The sequence below is a fragment of the Aethalodelphis obliquidens genome, unplaced genomic scaffold (assembly GCF_003676395.1).
Source record: "Aethalodelphis obliquidens isolate GAN/ISIS:26980383/991018 unplaced genomic scaffold, ASM367639v1 scaffold46, whole genome shotgun sequence".
In the NCBI taxonomy this organism is placed as follows: Eukaryota; Metazoa; Chordata; class Mammalia; order Artiodactyla; family Delphinidae; genus Aethalodelphis; species Aethalodelphis obliquidens.
Genome location: NW_020837990.1, coordinates 5,824,106 through 5,851,852, shown reverse-complemented (window position 1 = coordinate 5,851,852; position 27,747 = coordinate 5,824,106). Strand labels below are relative to the sequence as shown.

Below are 27,747 nucleotides of genomic sequence, written 5' to 3'. Positions count from 1 at the left end.
TGAATGTATGCTTTTAATTCTCTTGCGTATACACCTAGGAGTGGAATTGCTGGGTCACATGGTAACTCCATGTTTAACTTTTTGAGGAACTGCCAAACTGCTTCCCAAAGCAGCTGCACTAGTTCACGATCCCACCAACAGTGTATGAGGGTTCTAATTTCTCCACATTCTCATCAACACTTATTATTACAGCCATCCTAGTGGGTATGAAGCAGGGTTTTGATTTGCAGTTCCCTAAGGATTAAAGATGTTGAGCATCTTTTTATGTGCTTATTATTCATTTGTATATCTTCTTTAGAGAATGGCTATTTTGGCCATTTTAAAATTGGATTTTTTGTCTTTCCATTGTTGAATTTTAAGAGTTCTTTATATATTCTGGCTACTAGTCCCTTATGAACAACAGTTATTTTGTATATCAAATAATAGAGTGGCTGTGAGAGCCTTATAAACTGCAAGAGACGTCGCAAATTAGACGAAGGCACTGACGAACAGGGAAAGTACAGAAGCCACCGGTTCCACGCTGGTGGTCGAGTCCGGTGGCCTGCCAGACACAGCCAGCGTCTCAGCCTGCGCGCACAGTCTTCCCACCCCACGGCGCCCCGCCCCCCGCCCTTTGACCCGTGCCGTTTCCGGTTGGAGACGTGGCTCGAGGCCGCCATCTTGGCAAGAGGCGAAGCGCCCGGTGCTCCTGTCAGGGGGGCAGTAGGTCCGGAGCGGCCGGTGCTCCCCTTCCCCCGACCCCAGCCCTAGCTGCAGTGGCGCCGGAGCTCGGGTGCGACCCACCACCGCCGTCGCCATGGTAAGACCCGGGCCGGGCCCAACTCCCGGGTCCCGGCCTTGCTCGACCGCTCTCCCTGCTGCCGGCCTGTGCTGGGGCCAGAGGAGCCCCGCCCCGAGGGCCCGGAGCTGGAAGCTTCCCCCGGGCTCTGGGAGCAGGGTGGCCTTCCGCACCCTGTGCTCGACCTCCCGGGAGATCCGAGGGACCTGACTCCAGTCCCTCTGTGGTCGCGCCCACACCCCTCCCCCGCAACCAGCTGGGCACCCTCCTCTGCCGGGACCCGGGCCCGAAAACGGGCCCAGGGTTGTTGCTCTGCAAGAACCTCTTAGTGATGTCCCTTGGACCCCACGCTGTGGACGTGGGCGCTAGTGCCCAGCAGGTTCCGTGGGCACCTAGGCGCAGCAAGCTGGGCCTCTCGAGGGTTCTCTTCCTTTTGTAAAAAGCTCACCTCTCATCCCCGGTGTTCCGTAGGCCGTTGAAGTTTGAAATCTAAACCCATTAGCGTTCAGGACTTTTTCTTTAGTTTGTTTGAAAAGGACAAATAGAGGAAAGTTCGAAAGGAGGCATAGAACAGGAAGGAATAACTTCTGACACTAATTTGTCCCTAATTTGTAGGACCCAAGTGTCCCAGAAACCTGCCTCCTACTTCTGTAGATCTTAGGTGGGTCCATTTGTCAGTGTGATTGAGTGTACACTGTGTATAAGAGCATTGGGAAAATGTGAGCCGAGTTATCGATATCACAGGCTTTCTGCCTTCAGGGAGCTTGTCGTTCTGGTGAAGTGAAATGTGAATGTGGCATATTGTAATCAGATATCTCACAGGAGGGAGGAGGAGTTTATACTCTGGGACCTGTCACTTGCCTTCAGTTGCATTATCTTTGTGTTCTCATCTATTGTTAAAATTAACGTGGGTGCGAGATGGGACACAACAGTGCTCACTCCACTGCCTCTTTCTTTCTCACGTCGATTTGTGGATATTTATGAAGTAGGAGAAATTTTTTGGTTCCAAACAAGCTAGTAATTTTTTTAAGTGCACTTTATGCCCTTCAGTCTTTTGAAGGACAGTCTTTTTTTTAATTCTGTTTTTGTCAATAGATTATTAATTTGATTTAAAGCATCTTCCTACACACTTCAGAGATGACAGTATAATTTGGTGCCAATCATTAAGTTCTGTTCACGACCTTTTTAGATGAGAACTTGGTTGGTGGGGGGGGGATTCATGCTTGGGCTTTAAACCACTGAAAGGTTTTCTTCAGCTTCAGCCATATAAATTGCATCAGGTAGGTTTACCTCATAAAACTTTTATGTTGGACGTAAAATTTCCCAAAACTCCTTTCTTCGTTTCCACTAGGAGGCTTAGTATTTGGGTAGTGATTTTTAAACTACTTCCTTTATACATCCTGGATGTACCTGTAGTGCATTTCAGAGTATATTGTAATATTAAAAGCAAAATTAAAGTCTTGTATTATATAAACGAAATATAGATTAATCTTTACAAAAACCTTGTTTGTTGAAAAGTTCTTGGAACCTCATACTATTTTTTTTCCTAGTATGATTTTTAATTCATAGATAACCAGAGGGATGGTAGAGCCCTAGATGTTGAGTGGTAAATATAAAAATATAAATTTTCCATGTTATTTGGACATGTGTGCATATACATACAGTTGTGTCATGTTTAAATATGTATGTGTTTCTGAATTACTTGGGACTTGGCATGATCCAGATACCTACAGATTTGTGTACTCTGGATAACAACTTATCTCAGTACATTCTGTAAGACATTATTAAGTATTTTTCTGTGTAATGTTTTCGGGTTCTATTCCTTTACAAAGAGATCCCTGGACAAAGAAAGGTCCAAATAAGGTAACATTTTGTAAGATTTCTTGGATCTAAAAGTTGTATCCAAACTTCTGAAAGTTGATTTTTCCTCAACATTTTATTATAAAATTTTCAAACATGTAGGAAAGTTGAAAGAGCTTTACAGTGAACACCCCATGTAACCACCAGCTAGATTCTGTAATTAACATTTCACTATTCTTGCTTTATCGCGCATCTAATGATCCATTCATCCCTGTAGCCATCTTTTTTTTAAAATGCGCTTTAGGGTAAGTTGTAGATATCAGTATGTAAATGTTGATTTTTGAAAAATAAATTTCCTTTAGCTTTAGTTACTGAAGTTGGTGCAAAATGTCCTACACTACAAAGTCCTTCTAGAGAAATAAATGAACAAATGGAAAAACAAATGGCCTATGATGACTTTGTTATAAAATGAAGTACAAAAAAAGCATCTTTTGATTTGATCTTTTTTTCCAGCTTTCTGCAAATTAATGAGAACACGTTCTTATTTTCTTAACACTTGTCAGATATCATTATAGTCAGTTCTTTTTCTTAGTAAACTTATATTTGAATGAACTTGATATTAAGTCTCATGGTAGCCCTAATCTGTAAAATCTTTACTTATCTACAGAGTGCTGTTCTCTTCTTATTTACTAAGTATAGGCAATGAGTAAATTTACTGTAGTGATCACATTAAATATAAATGATCACAATATGTTCAGTTTCCAAGAGTCATTAGTTATTAGAAAGCTAGATTTGGGTTTGTATGGCTGGTCTACACATGATGGGGGCGGGGGGAGACTGAAATCCTACACAGTAATAACAGTTCCCAGTTAGGGAGTTATTATTGTTTTGGTTTTTCTTTTTTCTTTTTCTTTTTCATATACAATACAGCAGCTGCACAGCTATTGTATTCTTTATGTATTTTTTTGATTGTTGTTTGAGAGGAGAGTGAAAATGATTTTCTTGAGTTTCTTTTGATTTACCATCTTATTTATTCTCCAAATAGAAGGTACACTGCAGAAACTGAGAACAATGTCCTTTTATTTATTTATTTAAAAAATTTTTTTTTTTTTTTTTGCGGTACGCGGGCCTCTCACTGTTGTGGCCTCTCCCGTTGCGGAGCACAGGCTCTGGACGCTCAGGCTCAGTGGCCATGGCTCACGGGCCTAGCCGCTCCGCGGCATGTGGGATCTTCCCGGACCGGGGCACGAACCCGTGTCCCCTGCATCGGCAGGCGGACTCTCATCCACTGCGCCACCAGGGAAGCCCTGTCCCTTTATTTTTATACTCTACAGGTTTTTGTTTTAGAACAGAAACTTGTGATGAGCTTAAAACTCTCACTGAGTAACTTCAGGTTTTGGTTTTGTATGTACTCTGTATTTTATTGTAATCTTCCCCCGATTTGATTTTATCTGTAATCACTTCATGCATACAAGAAAGATGAAATGGTCCTCTATGACAGTTGTAGAAGCTGGCCTTAATATGATCATGAATTATATATATATCATCATTACAGTGAATTACGAGGAACAAAGTGACTGGCTAATTCTGGAAGTGAGGAATACTGAAGCATTTAGAGGTTCAAGGAAGTCCTTGACTTTTTTTCTTTAGGGACTTATGCGTATTTATGCTGAATTACTACCTGTTATGCTTGGACCTCTATCATTAGTGAGGATGAAGGGATGATATGGCAGCTATCTGACACACATATACTATACACACACATGATTTGTTTTGGTTAGGCAGTTTGCCTTCTGGCAGCTTAATATTAATGTAAAGTATGGTTCCAAAGTATTGATAGTGGGACTTCCTTGGTGGTCCAGTGGTAAGAATCCGCCTTCCAATGCAGGGGACGTGGGTTTGATCCCTGGTCAGGGAGCTAAGATCCCACATGCCACGGGGCAACTAAGCCCATGTGCCACAACTACTGACCTCATGCGCCTCAACTAGAGAGTCTGCGTGCCACAAATTACAGAGCCCATGAGCCGTGGAACCCATGGGCCACAAGTACAGAGCCCAGGCACACTGGAGCCCGTGCCACAACTAGAGAGAGAAAACCCACATGCCACAACTAGAGAGAAGCCCGCGCACCAATAAAAAAACCAGAAAACCCAAAGTATTGATAGTTACCACTGGAGCAGTGGGTGTGAAATGGAGGTATTGCACATTTTCTGTTGCTGTAAAGTTTTCAGATGCTTACACTTATAGAATCTTAAAGGTGCAAAGGCACTTTCACATAAACTAACCTCTATTTTCACATAAACTAACCTCTTTTTTAATTTATTTTTGAAATTAATTTATTAATTTATTTTTGGCTGCCTTGGGTCTTCGTTGCAGCACGCAAGCTTTCTCTAGTTGTGGTAGGCAGGGGCTACTCTTCATTGCAGTGCACGGGCTTCTCATTGCGGTGGCTTCTCTTGTTCTGGAGCGCAGGCTTTCGGGCACGCAGGCTCAGTAGTTGTGTCTTGCGGGCTGTAGAGCACAGGCTCAGTAGTTGTGGCGCACAGGCTTAGTTGCTCCACGGCATGTGGGATCTTCCCGGACCAGGGCTTGAACCTCTGTCCCCTGCATTGGCAGGCAGATTCTTAACCGCTGCACCACCAGGGAAGTCCCTAACCTCTATTTTAGGGATATTTCAAGAAACAATTAAGTGACATCCAAGGTAACATAATTAGTGGCAGAGGCAGAACAGAAACCTAATTCTCCAGGTTTCTTTACTCAAGGAACTTTCTGATCCATGTAGTTAAAGCTGGGTAGCAGAGTGTTGTTATTTAATACAAAAACAAATGACAATATATTCAAAGCATTTTAAGTATTAGAGAAAAGTTGTCTGACAAAGTGTAACCTAATGGGAAATTTTATTTTGTTTTTTTAAACAGTCCTGAAGAGATCATCTGCATAACTTCTGGACCCTCAGTTTTTGTATCTATAAAGCGATCAAGGGCTCTTGAAAGTTTGTTTTAGGTCTAAATGCTCTTTTCCAAAAATGTAAAAAACAAGTATAATAACTGTATAGAGAATCATACTTATTCACTCTTCCCCAAAGAAAATCAGATCAAATTACACTAGGAAAAATTAACCTACCTTTTAGTATATACTATTTTTTAATAATTGGTAAACACTTATGTGAAGGGAAGCTTAATTATTTAAAGGCATTTAAGATGAATGTTAATTTAGGGTAGGTTAAATTTATCTTGTTTCAAGCTAACCATACCTTCCAGCCATGTTAGTAACTGTGTTATTAACATGGATAACAGTGAATAGAAACCTTTGTCAGCTTTGTGGATCCTGCGATTGTGGTGTCTTGAGGTTTAGAGTTATGCTTAGTGTTGGGCACTTTGGTCCTACTTTGGGAGCCTTATTCTGCTTATATCTGTATAGTGGAATGTCTCAAAGAGAGTCCCAGAGTTCTGCTTGGTACCTACTATTTTACCCTACTGTTTCTTCATCTTTACATACTCAAATTCCCTGATTCATCAAAGCATAATTTAAATGCTCTTTCTTCCATCAAGTCATCAGTGATCTTGTGAGCTAGAAGTAATTTCTTCCTCTGAATTCCTATAGTGCATTACTTAACATATTCTGCCTAGTATTACAGTTATTTATGTTTGTGTCTTATCCCTATTAGCCTGCTGCTGCCTTTTTTTTTGAGTTATAATCGACATATAGCATATTACTTTCACGTGTACAACAATATCAGTAATTTGATATTTGTATGTATTGTGAAATGATCACTAAAATAAGTCCAGTTAACATTCATCACTATACATAATTACAAAAAAATTTAGTTTTTGGGGGATGCGAACTTTTGAGATCTTACTAGATTTCTTAAGAGAAGAATGCCAGTCTTACTGATTTCCTCATAGTATTCCCAGAGGGCATCTAGTGTGTGTAGTAGGTGTCCAATAAATAATTATTTAGTTAATTCTTATAGTAATACTGCTAAAATGGAGATTGCCACTGCCTAACATTAGCCTTTGACCATGCCCAATCAATAAAGCAAAGTGGGTGAATTGCCCCTCTACATTGCATACATCTTTCTGGTTCCAGGTTGCCTTTAATTTCCCCTTCATGTTGCCTTGATGTTAATTTTTACCTAAACTCTGTATGGTATGGAGGTGTTTTAAATTCCAGCTGCCTAAGAACTACCCTGAAACATACAAACATTGTTTCTAACAGGCTTATTATTATTATTAGATATGTTAGACATGGGCTTTGTATTAAATCAGCATATTTATATAGGTCTGAAGGTTTGGTCTGAGCAGTCCTTTCTCTGAGTAGACTTTTTTTTTATTTTTGCGGTACGCAGGCCTCTCACTGTTGTGGCCTCTCCCGTTGTGGAGCACAGACTCCGGGCGCGCAGGCTCAGCAGCCATGGCTCACGGGCCCAGCCGCTCCGCGGCACGTGGGACCCTCCCGGACTGGGGCACGAACCCGCATCCCCTGCATCGGCAGGCGGACTCTCAACCACTGCGCCACCAGGGAAGCCCCCTCTGAGTAGACTTTTGACTTCAAATGTTTAAATTGTGCTGTGCTTAGTATCTTTACTGTGGCTTATTCTGTTCCTTCAAAACCTCATAAAATTCTAAGGTGGGGTACCATACTTCTTAGGACTGTGGTTCTTGGCCTTTTTTTTTTTTTTTTTTTTTTTAGTGAGCGCTCTATAAGTATTAAATTTATGATGTGCTCCTATTTATTAGTAATATTTCTCACTGCATAAAGTGATTCTCCATGGGTCATTTGAGAATTACTACTCTAAAGGATCTATGAATTCTCTGACATTATATGTAAAATTTTGTGGGGAGTCCATTTGCATTATTTGAGTATTAAAATACTGCCAAACCCATAAAAGTAAAAGTCCATTGCCTTGAAGTGACAAATTTTTTAATGACATGCATTTCTTGGCAAGTTTATTATTAATAATGGTGCTGTTTTACATTGTGTGTGTCTTTTACGTTTACATATTTTGTGGCATAAGTTGTATAGCTTTGGCTTACATTTTTATTACACTCATTTGATCCTCATAATAGCTTGTGAGGTAGTCAGATGGTGCTCCATATTCTCAGGGAGGAAACTGAGGCTAAGAGAGGTTGAAACGTAACTTAAGTCAGACAGATAGTAAATAGAAGAACAAAAAGTAGGATCCAAATTGTCTCACTTCCAGTCATTTAATTTTCCTGGTATATTAACTTAGTTCTTCACAAATTTAGAACACTATTTCTAATTCACATAGTCTAATTCACATAGAAGGAGAAACCAATGTGAGGTGATCCCAAATATAAGGGAATTCCTCATTTACCTGATGAGAATATTAAGAAGAAAAGCTTTTCAGAATATAAAACTTTTAGGACTATAGCACAAATAGTTAAATATGTTCTTAAAGTATTTAAGAATTTACTTATACATATTGTTAAAGTTACATAAATAAGATTTTTAATTGAGAAATAATTCCTTTTTTCTGTTCTTATATTCATGAAACAGTTTATCCAAATTCTTCACAAGCATCATCATCACTAGGTCTTCTTTTTGAATTACCAGTTTTTTAGAACTTTTATACGTTGAGTTTTTTGATATTTGACACTTTTTGAATTCATATATTATATTGATACTTTTGGAAATTTTAACCCATTGGTATAACATTATGACAGTTGATTTTAAAAGAAATATTTTTGGGGAATTCCCTGGTGGTCCAGTGGTTAGGACTCCATGCTTTCATTGTCGAGGGCCTGGGTTCAATCCCTGGTTGATGAACTAAGATCCCGCAAACCTTACTTTATTTGGATGTACATGTCATACAAAGCTTTAGTGAACCAATACAGAGACATACTTGCTTATCATTCATAAGCTAAAGCAGCAACTACCTTTTTCTTTCTTTTTTTGCAGTGGTTGAAGCATGGTTTGGTTGAAACATGAACATCATATGATAAAAATTAATGTGAAATCAAATTTCTTGAGTATATTTGGTTTTAGTCTTCAAAGAAGTCTCTAAGTCTCTTGCCTGGTGATAATTTTAGGTCAATTTCTTCTTTTTCGAGATTAAGGTATTATCATTATGTGTGTACCAAAAATTACAGGAGTCCTTGCCCTTATTTGAAGAAATCTTTCTTTATCTCACACTATTAATTTAAAGACATGGATGGGGGACAGTGTGGGGCATATAGTCTATATATAATATCTTTATATGGTAACAGATGGTAACTAGATTATCATGGTGATCATTTTGAAATGTATAGAAATATCAAATAACTATGTTGTATACCACAACTAACATTGTGTTGTAGGTCAGTCATACTTTAAAAATAAACAAACAAACAAACAAACAGAAAAGAGATCAGATTTGTGGTTACCAGAGGCGGGGGTGGGGGGAGGGAGAACTAGATGAAGGTAGTCAAAAAGTGCTAACTTCCAGTCATAAGATAAATAAGTACTAGGCATGCATTGAACAGTATGATAAATATAGCTAATACTGCTGTATCTTATATATGAAAGTTGTTAAGAGAGTAACGTCACAAGTTCTCATCAGAAGGAAAGAAAATTTTTTTTCTATTTCTTTTTGGCTGCACCGTGTGGCTTGCGGGATCTTAGTTCCCTGACCAGCGATCGAACCCAGGCCCTTGGCAGTGAAAGTATGGAGTCCTCTAACCACTGGACCGCCAGAGGGCTCCCTTTTTTCTATTTCTTTAATGTTGTATCTATATGAGATGATGGATGTTCACCAAACTTATGTGGTAATAATTTCATGATGTATGTAAGTCAAATCATTATGCTATACATGTTAAACTTTTACAGGGCTGTATGTCAATTACATTTCAATAAAACCAGAAGAAAAAAATGAAATTAAAGACATGGAATCACTGGGACTTCCCTGGCGGTCCAGTGGTTAAGACTTTGCCTTCCAATGCAGAAGGTGTGGGTTCAGTCCCTGGTTGGGGAACTAAGATCCCATATGCCGTGGGGTGTGGCCAAAAACTTAAAAAAAAAAAGACATGGAATCACCATGATGTACACTTAAAATATCTCACATTTTTATATGTTAATTTTACCTCAGTAAAGCTGAAATAAATAAAATTCTGTGGCCAACAACAACAAAATAGTAAAGTTAAAGACATGAGGTGGGAGATTTCCTTTGAAAAGAATGGATCATAACCTTGTTGCATTTTTATTCTTTTTCTGGGATCCTTTACTCCCCTCAGTATATCTTCTTGCCTCATGCCTGGGTGGTAGCAGAAACCTCCCAAGCAGCTGGTGATGGTGAAAGATACATTTCTTAAGTACAAAACTGTTCATTTTTTAAAAAAAAAAAACCAAACTATTTATTTAAAAAATTATAAATATTTTGGGGAAAGTGACTGTTTTGGGACTTTTAAGCTAGCTTGTTTGCCACTCTTGAAGTAACCAACTAATTTTATACTCTATACCTCTCTGTATGTCTGAAGTATTTTATCTTTTTAAAAGGATATAACTTACAAAACAAGATTCTTCCTTAGAGTATTTATTTATGATGTAGAACTACTTTCTATTTTTAAACTTTTTAATTCTATACAACGTAACTTTATGCTGGAATAATTAAGGTAAGTTTCAATATAGAGTTGATAGACTCAGGAACATAAAATTGTATAACTCCCTTAAATGAGCTTCTTTCTAAACTTGCAGTTGTTATTTGGGAAATAGAGCAGTTGATAGCATTATTCTTGAGATTTCACATGAGAAAATTTGCCTGATGTTCATTGGAAGCAATTCAATCAGTAAAAATACAAATCTGTTTGGTAGAGGGAAATTATTTGTGCAGGATATAGATCAAACACTTTTTCGATATAAATTGTTTTTACCTAGCTGCTTGGAAATAAGCGTGATGGTAATTACCTCCCAAATACCCTAATGACCTATCCTTGATGAATAAGGACATTGTGTTCTCCTATAATTATTATAAAACTGTTCTGCTGTTTTGAAACTATGAGAATATTTATTCAAATTGACTAACTTGTTTTTTCTTCAAGCTGCTCACCTGTAGAGGACAGGTTTCTGTAAAGCTGAGAAGCCTGACCAGTAGGATGTTGATATTTCAGAGGTTGTATCCCAGGATTGAGGCTTCCAAAATGTGTAAATAGTCTTTTTGTTCCTTGTCCTTGTGAACTTTTGGGTTCCTGTACTGAAGAGACTATTAACACTGCACTTAATATTCTTACTACTCTGCTAATGGCATTTGGTCTTCTCTTCTTTGATGCTTTATTCATTTTGTTTAATGAAATGCCAGACTCTGAAAAAAAGACTGTTAGTCTTGATCATTGCCCAGTGTCAAAACCTGTATGAAACATTGAGTCATTTAGTTTTTCATTTTACAGATTGTTTGCATGTCTGGAGGTAAGATAGTGTGGGATGGGAAGGTTAATCAAAGAGCAGAAGATAAATTTAGACTCACTAGATTGGTTCCATATTCTAGGTAAAAATGAAATGAAAGGTCAGGGGCCTTGTATAAATCTTCAGTCTGCCTGATCAGACCTCTCTTTTGGCTGTGGAGATCTCTATTCTCCCTAGAAAAAGTTTAAGCTCTTCTTTATGGGTCTGCCAAAGCAGAGAGCAACCCAGTTTTGAGTCACAGGGGATCCATTCATAATGTATTTGTAGACCTAGAAAAAATTATTTCTTTACTAAGTTTTTCTCTAGGTATGTTATTGAAAAACAGGAGTAATAGCTTCATTTTCCTCTACTTTAGCTTTGTTTTATGAATGACATACTATAATTAAAAGAGCAATGAAGTAGAGTTTGAAAGTCAGCATTCTAATAGTAGTCACATCACTAAATAACTGAGTGTACCATTCTACAGAAGATGTGAGGATGCTGAGAAAACACATGTAAAGAAATAATTAATTAGTACTTATTTATATGTTCCCGGCAGGTGCTGTTGGCAGCAGCAGTCTGCACAAAAGCAGGAAAGGCTATTGTTTCTCGACAGTTTGTAGAGATGACCCGAACTCGGATTGAGGGCTTGTTAGCAGCTTTTCCAAAGCTCATGAACACTGGAAAACAACACACATTTGTTGAAACAGAGAGTGTCAGATATGTTTACCAGCCTATGGAGAAACTATACATGGTACTGATCACTACCAAAAACAGCAACATCTTAGAAGATCTGGAGACCCTAAGGCTCTTCTCAAGAGTGGTAAGAGTCCTGTAATATTGGGTTACAGTTTTTGTTTTTAAATTTTTTGTGTAAAACTTTTTCCCCCAAAGCAGCTGATGCTTATCAGTTTGCATGTTCTATGCCCCCAGCCCTCATCCCAGCATCTTATTGCTACAGCTCCTATTCATTCAGCAGACACTTACTGGGTATCCTAGACTGTAAGTATTACAAAGGAGAATATGAGAACTGCCCTTTTGTTTACCATTTCTCTAGCAGTTACTCTAACCTGCCTTTGTGGTTCTGACACTTGTTTGGCCATATTTTTAGATAATATTCTTCAGGTAAGATTTGTTGATGTAGCCACACACATAAAAGACTTTATGCCACAGACTTGCTTAAAATACAGAGGAGCAGAAGGAGCTAATAAAGGGATTTAGGCTTATTGAAATTTGTGTATTTTAAAGGATGATAACTGGAAAACAAAACTGCTGATAAATTCTAAATCTTTCTTTTCCATTGCTCTCCATGATTAGATTCCTGAATATTGCCGAGCCTTAGAAGAGAATGAAATATCTGAGCACTGTTTTGATTTGATTTTTGCATTTGATGAAATTGTTGCCCTGGGATACCGGGAGAATGTTAACCTGGCACAGATCAGAACCTTCACAGAAATGGATTCTCATGAGGAGAAGGTGTTCAGAGCAGTCAGAGAGGTAAATAGGGTCTTCTCTGGGACAGCTGGTTTATATATCTTTCTTTTAGGCTTCATTATCCGATTTTCCCTTTTTTATTTGCTAGTCTAGTCTGTACTCAAAGCTACATCCAAGTATGTATCTTCTTGTAGACTCAAGAACGTGAAGCCAAGGCTGAGATGCGGCGTAAAGCAAAAGAATTACAGCAGGCCCGAAGAGATGCAGAGAGACAGGGCAAAAAAGCACCAGGATTTGGGGGATTTGGAAGCTCCACAGTGTCTGGAGGTAGCACAGCTGCTATGATCACAGAGACCATCATTGAAACTGATAAACCAAAAGTGGCACCTGCACCAGCCAGGTATAATCCAGTGTATCACCCAGAATGCAATCCTAGAATGGCAGATGAAGGCTGTATGTGTGTATCTCAGAGTGATATCTGATTTTTAGGCAAACTGTAAATAACAAGTGACTTGATGAAGTAAGATATAATATTAAATTTGGCTGCATAATATGGGGATAAAGAAGAAATCTGAATGTGGTGTTTTTTCCTTTTGTGTAAAAGAGAGTTCTTTTACAAATTATAACATGATCTCAATTTCCTATGAGAGTTGCCTTATTTTGGGAGAAGAAGGGGATATTTAACTGTTTAAGGAACATGTATTTTTAATCTAGTGTTCATGAATGGATTTAAGGGAGAATCTGAACTACCTGAAATTATGTGAAAAAGTTCATTTGTACACAGGTATATTTATCTGGATAGAAGGTACAAAGTTTTCATCAGATCACACATGCTTATGAAAGTATATACCTGTGGTCTTTGGGTACTTGAAGCTTATATGGGTTTTTTTGTTTTGTTCTGGCCGTGCCCCTGTGGCATACATGATCTTAGTCCCCAACCAGGGATGAACCTGTGGCCCCTGCAGTGGAAGCACAGAGTCCTAACTACTGGACCACCAGGGAATTCCTGAAGCTTATATGCTAATTGTGACCCAGCTGTCAGTTCGAGCAGGGAATAGTCTAGTCCACTAAACACTAGGAAGCTTGTGTTTTTTCCTTGAGGTATTCACATTCCTCTTAAAGAACAGCTTCAAGGAAAGCTTCAGTGATAGAGAATTATTAATTAGTTTTTCACTTTTTAAATCATGTGTGTATTTTTGTGTGTATGTGTGTGTTCTTCCACTTAGGCCTTCAGGCCCTAGCAAGGCTTTGAAACTGGGAGCCAAAGGAAAGGAAGTAGATAACTTTGTTGACAAATTGAAATCTGAAGGTGAAACTATCATGTCCTCCAGTATGGGCAAGCGTACCTCTGAAGCAACCAAAGTGCATGCTCCACCCATTAATATGGAGAGGTAAGTAGTAACTCTTTCAGTAAGAACAGACCACATAGTGTTAAAAAAAAATTATCTCAATGCACTGTAAATTCTTTTTGTGTCTTAATTTTTCCAGATTTAAAACACTTCCTACTGTATAGCACAGAGAACTATAGTCAATATCCTGTGATAAACCATAATGGAAAAGAATATGAAAAAGAATATATATATGTAAAACTGAGTCACTTTGCTGTACAGCAGTTAAGCACAACATTGTAAATCAGCTATACTTAAATAAAATTTTTTTTAAGAAAGTACATTCTAGGTATTAACATGAGGTCTTCCCCCCTCCCCCCTTTAAACATGATTGGGGGCTCTCAGCCACCTGTTTTCTATTAAGTTTAGAACTTACCTTTCTATCAACTCTGTGGTGGCTAAATTAAACAAAAATAACTTTTCTTTGTGCCTAGTGTGTACTTTGTCTCTTAAAATGGAGCGGAATTAGAGGGCTAGAGTTATGATTAGCACTATACTATATTTTTGCATGTCTTTTTCTAATTAATTTTTTTTAATTTTAATTTTTTTTAAAGTGGTTACTTTTTTTTTTGATTAATTTATTTTTGCTGTATTGCATCTTCGTTTCTGTGCGCGGGCTTTCTCTAGTTGTGGCAAGCGGGGGCCACTCTTCATTGCAGTGCGCGGGCCTCTGACTATCGCGGCCTCTCTTGTTGCGGAGCACAGGCTCCAGACGCGCAGGCTCAGTAGTTGTGGCTCACGGGCTCAGTTGCTCCGCGGCATGTGGGATCCTCCCAGACCAGGGCTCGAACCCGTGTCCCCTGCATTAGCAGGCAGATTCTCAACCACTGCGCCACCAGGGAAGCCCTTAATTTTAATTAGTTTATTTTTGGTTGCATTGGGTCTTCATTGCTGCGCGTGGGCTTCCTCTAATTGCGTCGAGCGGGGGCTACTCTTCGTTTGTGTGCACGGGCTTCTCATTGCGGAGGCTTCTCTTGTTGTGGAGCGTGAGCTCTAGGCGCCTGGGCTTCAGTATTTGTGGCACACGGGCTCAGTAGTTGTGGCTTGCAGACTCTAGATCGCAGGCTCAGTAGTTGTGGCACATGGGCTTAGTTGCTCCGTGGCATGTGGGATCTTCCCGGACTAGGGCTTGAACCCGTGTCCCCTGCATTGGCAGGCGGATTCTCAACCACTGCGCCACCAGGGAAGTCCTTCTAATTAAGTTTTAAGGAGGACAAAATTTATAAATATCTTTAGTAGCAAATAATGTATTATCTTTTGCTGTTTAAGTATTTGAACCCAGTATAGAACATTTTGATTTGTCTCTTATCTTAGGACTGTGGTACTGTTTGGTAACATTTTTAAGTGGTAGTTATCAAATTCACATATTCATGACTCAGATTTCTTGTTTTGAAGCCCAGACCTTCTACTGTTACTGATGGTTTTGAGGTCAAGTGAAAGATGAGTCTGGGAGGATACCTCTATCAGGTGTGCATAAAAGAGGAGTATGTTGTATGTCTTATTCTGTATGAAATGAACAGGGTTACGTCGGGATAAGTCTCTTAAATCACTAAAGCTCCTGTGCTATTCCTAGTAGTTGCTTTGAGGGAGACAGAGGCTTGACACTATTTTAATAAGGTGTTGGAGACTGTCATGTACTAGAGAGGACTTGAGACTCTTTTCTGAATGATGAAATACTTCTTGAGCATGGAGCAAATGCTTGTGAAGGTAAATGAGACCCTGCATTGTCTTAAGATACATTCCTCTGTGGTCTTGAGTCTCATGCCTTTGTTTCTGGGAAGTCTTAGAGGTTAGAACAGAACAAAGTAGGATGCCAGAATAGTCTTTTTAAGCCTCTGCAGTTCACCCAGCTAAAAATAGTTTTAGTAAGGAATATGGGTAGATTGTACTTAATAATTGCCCGTAGCAGTAGCACCTTTTATTTTACTTATTTTGAAAACTAGATTATACATTCATATAGTTCAAAATTCAAAAGGTTCAAAGGGTATTGAACTAAAACTTCTTCCTCCCCCCAAGCCACGCAGGTTTCTCTTTTTGGAGGCAACTAGTATTAACTAGTTTTTTGTTTTTTTTTTAATTTTTAAAAAATTCTTTAAAATTTAAAATTTTTTGGCCACGCCTCATGGCATGCAGGATCTCAGCTCCCCAACCAGGGATTGAACTCGTACACCTGCGGTGGAAGTGCGGAGTCTTAACCACTTGGATGCCAGGGAAATCTCAGTATTAACTAGTTTTTGTGTGAATCTTCCAAGAGGGATAGTCTATGTATAGATGAATAAAAACATGGTACAATTTCTGTATTTCTCCTTTTTATACATTAGTGGTGGCATACTAGACACATTTCCAATTGCTTTTTTCACTTATTTCGAAGACAAGAATTTCCTTATTTGAAGCTATAGAGAAATGCAGTACCTTACCCTAGACTGGATCTTGTACTACTATAAGGGGCATTATTAGGTCAACTGACAAAATTGGCATATGAATGGTAGATTAAAGTACTGTGTCAATGTAAATTTACGACGTTAATAACAGTACTGTGCTTATGTGAAAGAATATCCTGTTCTTACAAAATACACTCTGAAAATGTTTAGGGATAAAGGGCCATGATGTATATATATTCTGCCTGTAAATGGTTCAAGGAAAAAAGTAAAATATATTTATATAAAGAGAGTGTGCAAATGATAAAACAAATGGGATAAAATGTTAACAATAGATAAAAAGGGTATAAATGTATTTCTGTTATAATTTTAGAAATTTTTTTCAAATAAAAAGCTTTTTCAATTGTTCCTCTTTTTTTTCCTAATTGCCCAGTATTCATTTTTGTGGATATACTTTTATGTATTTAAGTAGTCCCCCTATTGACGGACATTTGTCTCTAAACTTTTGCTATTACAAACAATTCTTCAGTGAATAACTTACTACATTGTTTTGCACAGGTGAGAATTTATCTGTAGGATGAGGATTTGCTGAACCAAAGGGTGTAATGCTTTTATTTTATTTTATTTTATTTTTTAGGGATAAAGGTTGTTGTCCTTTTTTTAATTGAAGTATAGTTGATTTATAATGTTATGCTAATTTCTGCTGTACAGCAAAGTGACTCAGTTATGCATAATATATATAATATATACACATTCTTTTTAATTTTTGTTTATTTTAAATTTTATTTGTTTATTTTTGGCTGCATTGGGTCTTCATTGCTGCGCGTGGGCTTTCTCTAGCTGTGGCGAGCAGGGGCTACTCTTCGTTGTGGTGTGCGGGCTTCTCATTGCAGTGGCTTCTCTTGTTGCAGAGCACGGCTCTAGGCATGCAGGCTTCAGTAGTTGTGGCATGCAGGCTCAGTAGTTGTGGCTCGCGGGCTCTAGAGTGCAGGCTCAGTAGTTGTGGTGCGCGGGCTTAGTTGCTCTGCGGCATGTGGGATCTTCCCGGACCAGGGCTCGAACACGTATCCCCTGCGTTGGCAGGTGGATTCTTTTTTTTTTTTTTTTTTTAACATCTTTATTGGGGTATAATTGCTTTACAATGGTGTGTTAGTTTCTGCTTTATAACAAAGTGAATCAGTCATACATAAACATATGTTCCCATATGTCTTCCCTGTTGCGTCTCCCTCGCTCCCACCCTCCCCATCCCACCCCTCCAGGCTGTCACAAAGCACCGAGCCAATATCCCTGTGCCATGCGGCTACTTCCCACTAGCTATCTACCTTACTGCGTTTGTTAGTGTGTATATGCCCATGACTCTCTCTCGCCCTGTCACAGCTCACCCTTCCCCCTCCCCATAACCTCAAGTCCGTTCTCTAAGAGGTCTGTGGCAGGTGGATTCTTAACCATTGTGCCACCAGGGAAGTCCCCACATTATTTTTTTTTGTTTGTTTGTTTGTTTTTTTTTTTGTTTTTTGTTTTTTGTTTTTTGTCCCACATTATTTTTTAATATTCTTTTCCATTATGGTTTATCCCAGGAGATTGGATATAGTTTCTTGTGCTATACAGTAGGACCTTGTTGTTTATCCATTCTAAATGTGATAGTTTATATAATGCTTTAAATTTTGATACATATGGCTGCAGCACCTTTAAATAAGTTGCTTATGGCTAATCACCATTAAACCCCGGAGAAAGAGAGTTCTGGTTTTTACCTGTCTGAGCAGATTTATCATTCTTTCTCTACAGTGTGCACATGAAGATTGAGGAAAAGATCACACTAACCTGTGGACGAGATGGAGGATTACAGAATATGGAGTTGCATGGCATGATCATGCTTAGGATCTCAGATGATAAATTTGGCCGAATTCGTCTTCATGTGGAAAATGAAGACAAGAAAGGGGTGCAGCTACAGGTGTGTAGAGGCTTTTGATAAGGGAGTATTAAGGCTTTTGTCTACCTAACACAGTCATTCTCAACTGGAGTTCCCTGTATGAACCATAGAACACAGAAGATTATTTAACTTATATAACTAGTGCCATTCTAGATGCATAGGAAAGAAGTTAATTTAAATACAGAAGATTATTTAACTTATATAACTAGTGCCATTCTAGATGCATAGGAGAGAAGTTAATTTATTACCTACAGTGGAAGCCTTGAATTGATAAATGCCTTCCCAAGCCAGTTGGGAATGACTGACAGCAGCTGTATTAGTATGGCCTTTTAATACTGGAATTGAGTGAAAGGTCATTTTGAAATCTAATAAATGACTTCATACTCACAAAGGTACAAAGAGATGCATATTTGTTACTATTATGCAAAGAGTAAATTCATTTAGGATATTGCTTGAAATATAATTTAAAAAACAAAGTTTTAAAACTTAATAGGGTGGTATTTTATTTTATTTTTAAATTTATTTATTTATTTTTGGCTGCGTTGAATCTTTGTTGCTGCACACAGGCTTTCTCTAGTTGCAGTGAGTGGGGCTATTCTTCGTTGTGGTGCACGGGGTTCTCATTGAGGTGGCTTCTCTTGTTGCAGAGCACAGGCTCTAGGTGCCTGAACTTCAGTAGTTGTGGCATGCGGGCTCAGTAGTTGTGGCTCACGGGCTCTAGGGCGTAGGCTCAGTAGTTGTGGCGCACAGGCTTAGTTGCTCCGCGGCATGTGGGATCTTCCTGGACCGGGGCTCAAACCCGTGTCCCCTGCATTGGCAGGCGGATTCTTTTTTTTTTTTCTTGCGGTACGCGGGCGTCTCACTGTTGTGGCCTCTCCCATTGCGGAGCACAGGCTCCGGACGCGCAGGCTCAGCGGCCATGGCTCACGGGCCCAGCTGCTCCACGGCCTGTGGGATCTTCCCGGACCGGGGCTCGAACCTGTGTTCCCTGCATTGGCAGGCGGATTCCTATCTTCTGAGCCACCAGGGAGGTCCCGGCAGGCAGATTCTTAACCACTGCGCCACCAGGGAAGCCCGGGAGGTATTTTATTAAAGCAGGTTATGACACTAAGCTTACTCATTCTGCTGCTATATAAACTGCCAGTGCTTTTTTTGTTAGCTGAAGGGCAGTATCTAATGGTATATTTGAAAAGTACGTAAAATCTTAAAATGAATATGTATGTTCCACCTACCTGGCTGTGTAAGAGACTTTCTTTATATTATTAGAGTTCTTGTTAACAGTTTATTTAGATGGTTGATCCTACATCTCTTGTCATGAGAACAAAGCCTTTTCAGTGAAGAAAGTGGTTTTGTCTACGTTTTATTCCACTCATAACCAGCACACAGTTGTCTTTTGGAAGTAGTGCTTATATTATTTGACAGTAGCTTTGCTGGCTCATAAAGTCTATGTAGTCTGCTATCCACAAGTTACTTCTTTTTCCTTTTTTCTCCTAATGTGACTTCTTTTAAAAAGATCAGTCCATCTTAGTTGGCCTGACTTTGAACAACTTTTAGGCAAAATTGCAGCTAAACTTTCCACAGAGCTTTTCCCTCTTCTGTCTCTTTAGTATAAGGCCAGGACTGCTATGTGACCCAGCCAGCTGATCAACGTCTGACCCTAGTCTTCTATTTGGCAAGCTTGGCCTCACCATCAGGCTGCTCCCTATGAAGTATTTTTGTAAAGGACTTGGTTAATGGTCTTTTAACTTTTTCAGTTACAAAGTTACTAACTTGTTACTTACAAACAAAACGGCTTAGAGTTGAAATTACTTTATTACTATTTTTTAAATGTCTTAAATCTTTAAAAGTCTTTGAAGAAGGGAAATCTTTCTTCAAAATAAAAAACAATTGGAACTTTTTAGGCACCCTGTTTTAGATGGTTAGATTATGGGCCATGTAAGACCAAAAGAAATTTATTTCCTGTCTTATAATGTCTGAACCTCAGAAGTTTTCTTTCCCTTCTCATTTCAGACCCATCCAAATGTGGATAAAAAACTTTTCACTGCAGAATCTCTAATTGGCTTGAAGAATCCAGAGAAGTCATTTCCAGTCAGTAGTGACGTTGGGGTGCTGAAGTGGAGACTACAAACCACAGAGGAGTCTTTTATTCCACTGACAAGTAAGTGCCTCTGGCCAGTCCTACTAAGCTAGACTGCACTGAGAACTAGAAATAGCCTTGGCTTGTACCTTCTTCATTGCCACAATTCTTTTTCACAAAATGACCTTTCAGAATGGACTCAGTGCTATATTTAGTGTATTTTGGTAATAAGTAGCTTAAATTTTAAACACTTTTAATTTTGAAACCATTATTTTTAGTAGTTTACACTAGGATGTTTAAGGTCTGCAGTTGTCAGTTTTGATTTGCCATCTTAACTTTCCTCCATTCTTTTTCTAATGTTCTAATATACCTGCTTTGCTTTTCTCTTCAGTTAATTGCTGGCCCTCAGAAAGTGGAAATGGTTGTGATGTCAACATAGAATATGAGCTACAAGAAGATAATTTAGAACTGAATGATGTGGTTATCACCATCCCACTCCCGTAAGTACCCCACATAATCATTTTTTCTATAGCGAGCTTATAGAACTAGTCTTTTGGAACTCCTTTTGGAGGCAGCACTTAGCTGGCTATCCATTCTAAGATATTTGTTTCTCATAAAGGTCAATTGTGAAAGAAACCAGGTACAAAAGGCTGCATACTTACTATATGATGCCACTTATAAGACATTCTGAAAAGGTATTACTCTTGGAACAGAAATCAAGCATTTGATTGCAGAGGAGCACAAAGGAACTTTTGGAGATGATGGAAATGTTCTATGACTTGATAGTAATGGTGCTTACAGGCTACATTTGTCAATGCATTGAGCTGTACACTTTTAAAGGAGTGGATATTACTGATTTTAAAGCCAAACAAGCAAAGCTGGTTATAGTTCTAGGGCTGTGTTTTCAGATATTGGTCTTCAGATTGTTCATGTAGTAATGAAGGTTTCCAGAAGGAGGAGCCAATTCTCAGTCAGACTTTCTCTGCTTTGTTTTGCAACTCTTAAAGGAATTGAGTCTGACAGACTGAAGTTTTCTTTTTCACTTTCTTCTCTAAATTTTCAGCTAAAGATGAGATTATGTTTTCAAGGGTACTATTCTTGCTGAAACAAGATATCTACATTAGTTTCAGTAAATTTTCTAACAGCTTTATTGAGGTATAGTTGACGTGATAAACTACACGTATTTAAATTATAAAGTTTGATAAGTTTTGGCATGTATGCACCATCATCACAATTAAGATAACAAAAATATGCATCCCCCCCAGAAGTTTACTTTCTGTAAGTTTTTGATGTGTGCTTAAATGGCCTACTTTCTAGGATCATCTGGAAATACTCTCTACTTTATCTCCTCACTAGCATTTCTAGTGACTGAACTATTATTGCTTCACCATTGAATCCCTGCTTCTCTGCTCTGCCTTTCAGCACCCCCATGATTAAGTACAGGGCTTAATTATGAATACCCAGTAAGTGAATTCTTAGTGTGTCTATACTATTAAATTGCTTGGTTATTATTACAGAGAAAATGGTTCTAATTTAATCTGTAGTTGTGTTCAAATTAATTTTAATTTAATTTGAATTAAAATTAAATCTAATTTATTTGTAGTTTGATTCAGGCCTTTACATGGCCAGGTCTGGTTTTAGTCATTCTTATTTCCATTTTTTAAAATATGCTTTATTACCAGTATCCCCTTTAATGGGCTAATCATCTTATTCTTCACAGCTTGGTTATTATTTCAGAACAATAGATGGCTGCCTTGAACCATTGTGAGACTTGGGCGTTGGTGACAGGTGTGGGTTTTATTTTGTCAAGATTTATTTTACTAGACTATTTTTAGGATGCCACAAGTTTTAGGCCTCTCCATCTACCCTATAATTGTGGTTATGGTGGTTTCCTGTGTCTTAGTTCAACTTTGCAATAGTCTCTAGAAGAGACCCTTAGACAGCATTTTACCCTATTGTCTAGAACTGATCAAATTAGAGGATCTCAGAATCAGAATTGGAACAAGGGCAAAGGGAAGAAACATACATACAACTGGGACCATAAAATTGATAGGGAAGAGTTAATTGTGTTATATCACCCTTAAAGTTTTCTTTGTCTCCCTTATTTACCCTGCCTTTAATGCAAACATTGGATGTCACTGGTGAATTAAAAGATGGTAAATTTAGAGTGTGTAGGAGTAGCTGGCACTGCCTGTCAGCCGTGTGCGGGGATGCACAGTGCGTCCTGACTAGCCCTGGTTCTCTTGCAGACTAAGGACAACTGTGTAATATCTCTCTTTCCCATCACGTTCACATTTTGCCCAGGGGTAATTGTGCTTTCACTTATCAAATAAAAGTTCAGTTACTGGATTACAAATCAAATAAACCCACTGGCATCAACTACAATAAGTTTTAAAACCTTCTAAAATCTTTTTTTTTTTTTTTTTGTGGTACGCGGGCCTCTCACTGTTGTGGCCTCTCCCGTTGCGGAGCACAGGCTCCGGACGCGCAGGCTCAGCGGCCATGGCTCACGGGCCCAGCCGCTCCGCGGCATGTGGGATCTTCCCGGACTGGAGCACGAACCCATGTCCCCTGCATCGGCAGGTGGACTCTCAACCACTGCGCCACCAGGAAAGCCCCTAAAATCTTTTAAAAACATCCTCTCAAAGGTCCAAATTCATCTCCATTCTAAATAACCACATAATGGTGTTTAAGTTCTCCCCCACTGTTACTATCAACCTGTTTTTCCCCTCATTGGCATCTATGAAGAGAGCTACACTATGTTAAACTTCCATCATGACAAGGCAGCAAACCATTAGTGCAGTATTTTTGGAAATACATCCCACTTTACACATTTGTCAGTCTCAGTCCCCTGCCAGCTCCAGATCTAGTCCATAAGTTGGAGCAGCCCAGGACTATGTTTGCCCATTACTTATGGTTGCATATATCTGTACCTACAAAAGGAATTAATAAGACCCTTGGCCAAGGTTAAGGGTCCTTGAAGTTATCAGGGAGTCTAATTTTTTCTAGGACTATATAAAAGTGGGCAGAATTTGAGGAGCATAATCAAATTTGGGGCTGGTTTTCCTTGGCATAGTTCTTCTAGCTCTGGACAGCTAACTTGACACGGATGTTTCTTGTGACAGATCTGGTGTCGGCGCACCGGTGATTGGTGAGATTGATGGCGAATATCGACATGACAGTCGACGAAATACCTTGGAGTGGTGCCTGCCAGTGATTGATGCCAAAAATAAGAGTGGCAGCCTTGAGTTCAGCATTGCTGGGCAGCCCAATGATTTCTTCCCTGTTCAAGTCTCCTTCATCTCCAAAAAAAATTACTGTAACATACAGGTACCCCTGTTTAATAGAGAACTTATATGGGGAAAGTGGTAGGATGGATACCTGATAGGCAACATGACTTCATGGTCAGAGCAGAAATCAGAAAAGCTGATGTCCCCCGTGGATTCCTTTGCTGCCTCATTGTGTAATCTTGGTCAGTTCTTCACCTGCTTTGTCTCAGTTTTCCTCTCTAGATCAAAGTAAAGAAATTGAATATGACTACATATAAAAGTACTTATGGGTTGTGCAAGACTCATATCTCTTAGTTGCCTGCTTTTTTTAATAATCTCATGTATCTTAAAATCCATTTGCCAAAACACTCAACACATGACTTAGTAATGCCTTCTATATTGTCACTTGGTTTGATCCCAAGGAATGAAAGAAAGTTTATTTGGAAGACGAAATTACTGCCAAAAAAGGTGATTCTAATACAAATAGATACTGTTTTTGTGTTCTTTTATGTCACAGCTTCCCTTCATTAATACGGATAATCGTAAGCCAATTCTGTTGTAAACCTTGTCCTTAAGGTAGGCAGGCAAAGCAGGGGAAATCTGTGAACTGTTTATTTATTTATTTATTTATTTATTCATGCATTCATTCATTCATTCCGTGCCATGCACCTTGTGGGATCTTAGTTTCCTGACCAGGGATTGAACCCAGGCCCATGGCAGTGAAAGCACTGAGTGCTAACTACTGGACTGCCAGGGATTTCCCTGTGAACTGTCCTTCAGATCATTATTTTTAACTCTTTGTTCTTCAAGCGTTCAAGTTGCATTATAAGCACTGAGTTTATATTGTTATCTTCCCCTCGGACTTGTTGATTTGCTTGTCATTCTGGTTATCTTCCCAGATGTTCTCTGTCTCTCCTGAAAGTGCTTGGGAAGTTATAGTTTCATCTGTTGGATGATTCCAAAGAGCAGTTCTCCCTCCCTCCCTCCCTCCCTCCCTCCCCCTCTCCCCCTCTCCCTCCCTCCCCCTCTCCCTCCCTGCCCCCATCTCAGTTATTGGCTTAACCCCATCAGTATTGGGAGCACATTGTTGAACCCAAGACATTTTCCTGTTACTGACCATTTGAAGAACAGGACAGTATAATTGCTCTGTCAGAACCTCACTAGAAAATATGAATCAGTGGTTTAAGGTTTGTGTTGGTGCCATTACACGCACCATTGTTACAGGTAGTTCATTAAATTGGACATCTATTATTATTAATAAAGAGAAATCTCAGGACTTCCCTGGTGGTGCACTGGTTAGGACTCCGAACTCCCAACGCAGGGGGCCTGGGTTTGATCCCTGGTCGGGGAGCTATATCCCACACGCATGTCGCAACTAAGAGTTCGCATGCCACAACTAGGAGCCCGCCTGCCACAACTAAATACCCAGTGCAACCAAATAAATAAATACTAAAAAAAAAAAAAGTAGGTTTAAATAAAAAATAAATAAAAAGAAATCTCATGAGAAGGACCCAGCCATACCTAGAAAATGAATATGATAGAACAACTTAGTGAGACTGAGAGCAAATTAAATAATGTTGAATTGTTAGAATGTTGCATTTTGGATCAAAATGTTAATCGATCATCCTGATAGAATGTCTATGACTTTCATAGGTTTTATAGGGCAGGGCCTGGGCAGTGGCCACTCATTCTGGACCTTTTACTTAATATTAATACCACTCTACATGTCATCCCAACAGTTGTCTTTTCTATCTAGAGAGCAGATTAATCATGTTGGTGGGGAAGAGTGATGCTTTGAGCTGCAGTTGTGAATTGAACTTTTTTAGTATTTCTGAGTTACTTTTAATACTGCTTTAGGGGATTTGATCTGTTCTGTACTGAGAATTTAGCCAGCACCTTAAAGACCCGCTGTCCTTCTGCTTTACCTTACTCTCTGTTTGTTTTCCTAGGTTACCAAAGTGACCCAGGTAGATGGAAACAGCCCTGTAAGGTTTTCCACAGAGACCACTTTCCTAGTGGATAAGTATGAAATTCTGTAATACCAAGAAGAGGGAACCGAAAAGGAAAATTCTCAAATTAATAAAGAAGAAGCCAACAGTGGCTGAAGAATTTTTTCCAAACCTGCAAGCCATTGGAGACCCTTTTTTTCAAATACAGTGCACGATTCTCTGAGCGCAAGGACCCTCAACTCACCCTCAGTGTTTCAGTGTCACAGAGACATTCTCTGGCAAGGAAATGACACAAACATAAAGGGAAAGGCTGCTGATTTCTTTGGCAGATTTTACTGGCCAGCAGGAAAGCAAGCTCTCCAGAGAATGCCCCCAGTTAAACACTTTGTCCCCCATCAGCTAAGTTGTTTTTTATTTTAATGCCTAAATATATTTCATACTTTGTTTTTAAAAAGTTTTCTCTGCAGAAGGTTTTAATCTTTCATACTCCTTTCCTTTACCTTCAGTTTTTTTTCTTTATATATATCCAATCCAGCACTGAGATCATCTGCATATAGGCACTGTATTTGGCACTCCGGGAACAGGTTGATCTAATCCATTCTTGATTTCTGGACTATGCAGGTGAACTGCTTGAGGGGTAGGGGGTCTAGAAGTTAAAAGATAAGGATGTCTTATCCTTTTCCTATATCTATTCATCCCTCCATTCCTTTGCCAGGCTGTTTTCCTTGCAGTCTTGTTGCTCTGGTTTAGAACACTAGTGTGAATCCCACTTGTGTCAATATTAAAGACAGCTGAGAAGCAGCTTTCAAATGGTATAGCCCCCACTTCAAGGTGTCTGGGAGGAGAATGGTCATGTCCAGTTAGGGATTTCACACCCACAGGTAATCATGTCTGCTGCTGGTGCTACCCAGCCTTCCATTCTCCATATTTTGGGTACTTCAGCTAAAACATGATAGCTAATGGTCTTTGTAATCCATTCACATTCCTGAGATTCACCACCTCCCTCTTTCTGAATGTTCTCTGTGTCATCAGTTTTTTCCTTTCTATCAGACATGAGGTTATGATTTTGGAGGCTGTAGGTTCAGTGAGTCTTTGTGCCAATCCCATTGGTCCTGAACTATCAAGGAGCCTCCCTTTTCACCACCAAGTTTTTAGCATTTCAAGATTCAGCTGATTATATTGCTGTGTAGGCATTGATATATTCCATTCTAGCCTGCCCAGCATTTTTTCAGCAGCCTTTCTGTTCCTGTGTCTGAAATCCTTCCTTTTTCTCCCCTAAGCCTTTTCTGTTTAGTGTCATCATGTAATGGTTGTTTCTCAGCCCTTGTTTCTCAGCCCCATCTCATCCATTACTTCTTCAATGGAGAAGACTACATCAGCCAGCCCAGCGTTGGCTTTTAACCCAGTATTGCACTGGGAGTTGGTGGAGTTGCTGCCAGGCTGCAGCCACAGACAGGGGGAAGAGACAGATGACAGTAGATGACTTCCTGCACTTTCAGCTGGTTGGAGAGTACGACTCCCACTCTGAACAACATCTGACCTTCCCTGCAAAGAGTGTACTGTAATTGAAGCAGAGCAGTCACACACGAATGGCCATGGATGGAATTGTTTGCCAAAGAAATTTCTGGCCTTTCCCTTTCCCTTAACTGCATCAGGGAAGAATCCTTATCTCTAGCTTGGTTTCCACATAAGGTTTTTTTTGAGGAAGGGGACTGGAACAAAAAAATCTGTCATGTAGTTAAGTAGACAAGAAATCTTATTAATTCAGTTTTGTTTGAGAGTTGCTTGTCCATATGATTTTTTTAAAGTGAAGTTTAGTTTCACAAAAACTTTTTTTTCTAAAATTACTTTTGGGGTAATATTTAAAATGAGAGAAGTTTTGTAACCCTGTAAAATACATAGGGAATATAACATTCCATTGTACACAAAGAAGGCAAATTCTTTAATCAAATAAAAAGTATTATAAAATGAATGTTTTTTAGACTGTTGACTCTCATACTTTGGTGTCTTCTCTGGTGTCTTCAGAATGCTGTAACAGGATCTAAGATTAAAAATTAATGATATGTTTCTTTAAGAGGAAATAATCTCTATCTGAGAGTATTCATTGCCTTTTCTCCCTATTACAGGTATTGTGTCTTGTGTATTTTTCTACATTTGAGCATATACACATACACATGCACTCCTGACAGTGTAGCTTTTGAATTTGATGCCATTTATGGGCTTTTGATCTTAATTTTGTCAGAGCCAGTTGTAGAGTCAGAAAAATGAGGCTTCATCTTTAAAGAATAACCATAGTTGGTGATATCTTGGAGCATTCTCTTCCCCATTAGACAAACAGTGGTAAGAAGTAAGTGATGCAGGCATGAGT

General features: G+C 39.1%; 1 protein-coding gene across 2 annotated transcripts; it reads left to right on the top strand.

Moving 5' to 3' along the window:
- The first annotated feature begins 660 nt into the window (after positions 1-660).
- ARCN1 (archain 1 coat protein complex I subunit delta) lies at positions 661-27,351 on the top strand. 2 transcript variants are annotated; one of them, XM_027082147.1, is made up of 10 exons: positions 662-799; positions 11,514-11,777; positions 12,272-12,451; positions 12,583-12,788; positions 13,615-13,779; positions 17,940-18,105; positions 20,095-20,242; positions 20,553-20,661; positions 23,287-23,491; positions 25,380-27,351. In XM_027082147.1, exons 1-10 carry the CDS (start codon positions 797-799, stop codon positions 25,467-25,469), a joined length of 1,536 nt encoding a protein of 511 aa, XP_026937948.1. In that variant the 5' UTR covers positions 662-796; the 3' UTR covers positions 25,470-27,351. The 2 variants fall into 2 exon arrangements, with proteins under 2 accessions (XP_026937949.1, XP_026937948.1); XM_027082148.1 differs by lacking the exons at positions 23,287-23,491; positions 25,380-27,351 and adding an exon at positions 21,882-22,609 and having other exon boundaries at positions 661-799.
- Positions 27,352-27,747: the final 396 nt, after the last annotated feature.